General features: G+C 54.0%; 1 protein-coding gene across 1 annotated transcript; it reads right to left on the reverse strand.

Annotated features, from left to right (window-relative positions):
- Positions 1 to 489: 489 nt before the first annotated feature.
- LOC113983980 (cbp/p300-interacting transactivator 3) lies at positions 490 to 2,570 on the reverse strand. The gene has a single exon (XM_027713633.2). It carries the CDS (start codon positions 2,337 to 2,339, stop codon positions 1,725 to 1,727), a length of 615 nt encoding a protein of 204 aa, XP_027569434.1. The 5' UTR covers positions 2,340 to 2,570; the 3' UTR covers positions 490 to 1,724.
- Between the last annotated feature and the right edge of the window lie 2,273 nt (positions 2,571 to 4,843).

The following is a 4,843-nucleotide window of genomic DNA, read 5'->3' on the forward strand; positions in this document are numbered from 1 at the left end:
AACACTTTGAAAAATAAAACCTAAGCCCTGGAAGAGTAGGAGAGCAAGGCTGTCTTGATTTTTAGAGCCTTTGTGGTATAGAAAACTGCAGCAGAGAGCTACTAGCAGAGCTGTGGCCCAGCTGTCAGAGTTGCACTTGGTCTGGAAGCAGTGTAAGGAGTCACTACCCACTTGTTGAGTAACTTTAAATGAGCTTTAAGTCCTTTTCAACCCAATCCATTCTATGATTCTATGACCCGGCTCAGCCAGCAACACCATCCACATCTGGAATTTGCCCTCAATGCTGAGAAGAAGCATCTCATCCTCCCAGCCACACTTCAAGGACAGATTTAGTCCAAGCATTAAACTAGAAACACAGTCCTTCCAACTTGTGTGGCAGGTGGGGGACACAATGACTGGACCCACAGCCCAGCGGCAGGAGCAAAGCCAACACTTCTCCCAGTGCTCCACACTGGGCCGGAGACGGGCACTGAACAAAAGCACGCAGGAGATATTTCAGCTTTTATTCTCAAATCCATCCGTACATTCCGACCTGCCGAGAGCCAGGGCCGGCAGCACCAGGGGGCAGCAGCAACCAGAACTCACGGCAGCTTCCCCAGCGCCGGGAAACGGGAGACAGCGCAGGAAACCAAACCCCGCCGGCTTTTACATCTCACCTTCTCTGAGCGAGGGAATTGGAAATCGAGTCATCTTTATCACATTCAGAAAGGTGTTGGATTTACAGTCCTGTGCGTTCAGCATAACGATCTCGGGTTGAATTGACTATTCTGCAGAGCAGCTTGAAAACTATCCCAGGCTTGCTTTTCCCTAAGCCAGCATCTTAAAGCTGCAGTACTCTCCAGGCATCTTTCCCCGCAGTCCCAAAGCCAAATAACAAAAGGAGCCCTTGCAAATAAATAATCATAGGAAAATAAATAAGATTAGAACTGGAGTATACAGTTACATGGTCTTTATTTGGTTTCGGAGGAGGAAAAAAGTGGAGCCAGACTGCAGCTTTAAGCCTCATGCCTGAATCAACCTCAAACACTTGGTAAATTTTACACTTGATTAGCAGTATAGGTTGGAGATCCGAAATTCCACGGAGATGAACATTAGGCACATACACACACCCTTCCCCAAGGCATACTTTATTTTGCCGAGTAGGAAAAAGCCTGCTGAGGGGAAGTGCCCCTTCCCGAGCTGAACAGACACGACTGAAGACGTATTTACTGCCACAGTAAAACGTCCCAACAAATAGCTAACCCCACCCATGTTTGCAAGGGGAAACTGGTTCAAACCATGCACCAGGGAGACAATCCCCTCTTGGGATCCTTCACCTCCACTGGCACCACAGAATCCTTGAGCAAATCCAGCTCCCGGCAGGGCTGCCAGCTGCCCATCACTTCTTGTGCTCCAAGCCTAGCTGTGGAAAGTCATAAGTCCATTATTTCTACTTAAGCCAGAAATCCTGTTAATGCCATTTAGAGGCAGTTCTACAGCAGGAGCTCTTGATCTGATCTTGCTCTGTTTAGGGTGAACATCCCCTCTTCAGGAACTCCCACACAGAAAAACCACACAAAAGAGGAAAGCAATCCATTGCAAGCCAGTGTCCGATGATTGTCCCTTCGGGGAGGGCAGGAATCCAGGACAGGGCTAGGCAGGGGAAGGGAGGAGAATGGCAGGTGAAGAAAGAATTTAGAAACAAACTCAAAACCACCAAGACACAAGGAGGAGCTCAAAGCCCCTCAGCAGCTGATGGCACTAGGTTGCTGTTTGCTAACAAAGTCTGAAATGAAGTCGAACTCGTTCTGTCCCAAAAATAACTCCGGCAGCTCCTGAATCCGGTCCAATCCCAGTTCCAGGACAAGGGATGTCAAGACCTCCTCATCTATGAGATCAGTGTCCATAACATTCAACGTCAGCGCCGGCGAGGGCATGTGCTGCATGCCCGGGTGCTGGCCCGGCCCCACTCTGTACTGCTGGGCACCAGCTCCCATGGGCCCGTTGCTCATGGCCAGCGGGTGGCCCTGGTACTGGGTGTTGAGTTTTTGTAGGTGCATGCTGGCCATGAGCTGCTGGGTGCCCACTGGCCCCATGTACTGCTGCTGCTGACTCGGTCCATTGAACATCATCGCGTTCTGCATCTGGTGGTGGCCCATCTGTCCGCCGAGGCCGGGTCTCGGCCTCATCGCCCCGTCCATGCCGGCCCCCCCGTAGGGCATCATCTGAGCGGCGGCGGGCAGCGTCCGCAGCACATGCTGCCCGTGCTGCGGGGGTCCCTGCAGCCCGTTCACCCCCACGCGGTAGCTCTGCAGGCCGGTGCCCCCGTGGCTCACGGGCATCATCATGTGCTCGGCCATGGCTCCGGGTCCCGGCGAGGCGACAGCGGCTCCGGGAACAGTTCCCGGGGACGACACCGCGTCCCGCTGCCGCCGAGCCGGCTCCGACGGGAGATCCCGGAGAGCCCCGACCTCCGCCCGGGGGGAAGGCACCGCTCCGCTGCCTCCGCGGGAGTCCGGCGGGGACCCTCGGCACGGCCCCGGGCAGTGCCCGCACGGTACGCACCGGTCCGGGGCTCCTTGCGGCAGCGGCTCCGCCGATCCGGGCTCCGCTCGGCTCGCCTGGCCCGGCGCTGCCGCGGCGCTCCCGCACTTATAGAGCCGCGGGCGGGGCGGGCGCGGGGCGGCCTCGGCGCCCATTGGAGCGCGGGCGGGGTCCGGCCCCGCGGGAGGGGCGGCCCTGCCCGGCTCGGTCCTGCCCGGCTCGGCCCTGCCCGGCCCGGCCGCCCCGCCGCTCCGTGCCTCCGACACCACAAACGGCCCGAGATCGGCTCTCTGGAGGGAGAGAGTCACCCCTCCAGTGCCTTCCCCCTCCCTCTCAGTGTCACTCTGCCCGAGCCTTTGTACCCGCTCACACACTGCCCGCGCCTCGGGTCCCGTTGAGGAGGTTGTGCTGAGCTCCCCGTTCGTGCCCACGGATGCACCTTTGTCAGGTGCTCTCAGCGGCGAGGATAGTTGGGGTCATCAGCTGGGTGGTTGGTTACTCAGCCAAAAGCACCTTCCTAGCAAGGATGCACCAACCTCCCCCACACACCTGGTACCAAGGGGATTGTCACACACAGGTTTGCTACAGGTCTGTAGCAGTGTCTTTTGCACCTCTGAGATGACCTTTGGCTCATGGGGTCCCAATGCAAGCCACATGCCCACCCACTGAACTGTACCAGCCAAATTATCTTACCGTGGGCTTAGACTACGGCAGCACTGGTGCTCTTTACAGGACCTGGTGTGTTCCAGTAGTGTATGAAAGAACAGTGATGATCCTCCTCTTGTGTTTTGTGTTTTGAAGGAACCCTGAGACTTCTTTTTAAAAGATATTAGTGTTGCATGGTTACTCGCTTAGAAGGCAGGGGATGACAAAGTTGAACTTGCTTCCCCAACTTCATTCTGTCTTTGTCCTCTCCCAGGCAGCCCTTAACCAGCATTACAGACCATGGCTCTGGTAATGCCTGACAGATCTTTTCTGGAGGCTTGGAGCAGGTTGTTTGATGGAGTTTTAGGTGTTCTGCATATTCATGGTGCTCATGGACCCTGGTGAGCAGGAGGAAGTGCCAACAAAGGGTTTCAAAGGATGCCCAAGGGGTTTTTTGTTGCCTCAAGTTGCCTCTCAAGTTTGTATAACTTGAGAGATGAGGTCTAAGTTCATACTGCCATGAAGAGACTAAGTCAGGCAGCACGGGCACCTTGGGTGAGTGCCGAGCCACAGTACTGACCTGAAGGGTTACTTATAGAGAATATCTCTGTATCAAAACACTGTAAACCAGCAGCTCAGAGCAGATAATGACCAGGAGCCTTCCACTTCCAGAGGCCAGCAGCCAGGAATGGAAAGTGTCTTCTCTTACTTGACAGAGCACAGGGCCATAAACCTCCAGGACATTTTGGGAGTCACTTTTGTTTGTGCCACCTTCTGCCTTGTAAAGTGGCTGGGATGGGTTTCAGGTGTTATTGGTGAGCCTCTAGCTGATGAATCAGTTGGTTAATTGTTCGATGTAATTACGTAATGATTGTTTTTTAACTCTAGAGATTTTGACAAACGCATTTTTAGTGCTAATAAACACATGCTCACATACATATACCTGCCTGCCTGCGAGTTCACATGCAGATGCACACCCAGGTGAGGAACAAATGCAGTTTGTTTTGCACACGAGGGAGTGCCTGCCCTCTTCTTTTCAGAGTCACCCAGCCATGAAAACATCTCTCACTTGGAGGAGAGGTGTGGTGTGTCCTGCAAGACCTGGTCAGGGCCAGAAATTCTTGGACACGAGTAACAGGTGGGAAAGGGCTGTCCACAGCCATCTGCATTACAGAAGACCCCAAAGGTGGTAAATGGCCCCTCATTTTGGAAACAAATTAGCAGATGAGAGAGCACTCTTGCTGTACACACGTGTGAAGGTCCACTTATCTCTGCCCTCACTCATGCCCCATCTCCTTTGGGAAGGGTAAGCCAGATCAGCAACTCATCCAGTCTGAAAATAGTTTGACCAGAAATAGAGCTGTGTTGGCTGGGATCAGCTCTCTCATCCAGCTTGTGCCATTGTCCTTAGATATTTCCCCAGGATAACCTGAGTTGTTTGAGAGGAGACAGGGGGATATGAGGATGGGAGGCATTGCAGTGGGCAGAGGGGCCCACAGATCCACAGCCCCCATGTTTGCCACGTGTGTGCCATCTTCCTGTGCTCCATGTTCCGATGGCTCCTGTTCTTGAAGCAGTAATATTTTATTTTACAGGGATCAGTGTAGACTGGCCTGCTGCATTTCAGTGGCTGGGGGCAGAGCTGAGAAAGGGCTGACCAGTAATGGTAGCACCT

This window comes from Pipra filicauda, unplaced genomic scaffold (genome assembly GCF_003945595.2).
Source record: "Pipra filicauda isolate LSUMZ 115617 unplaced genomic scaffold, ASM394559v2 scaffold431_size579624_pilon, whole genome shotgun sequence".
NCBI lineage: Eukaryota > Metazoa > Chordata > Aves > Passeriformes > Pipridae > Pipra > Pipra filicauda.

Excerpts from the sequence above, each read along its gene's own strand:
- LOC113983980 (XM_027713633.2), bottom strand. The coding sequence starts at position 2,339 with ATGGCCGAGCACATGATGATGCCCGTGAGCCACGGGGGCACCGGCCTG.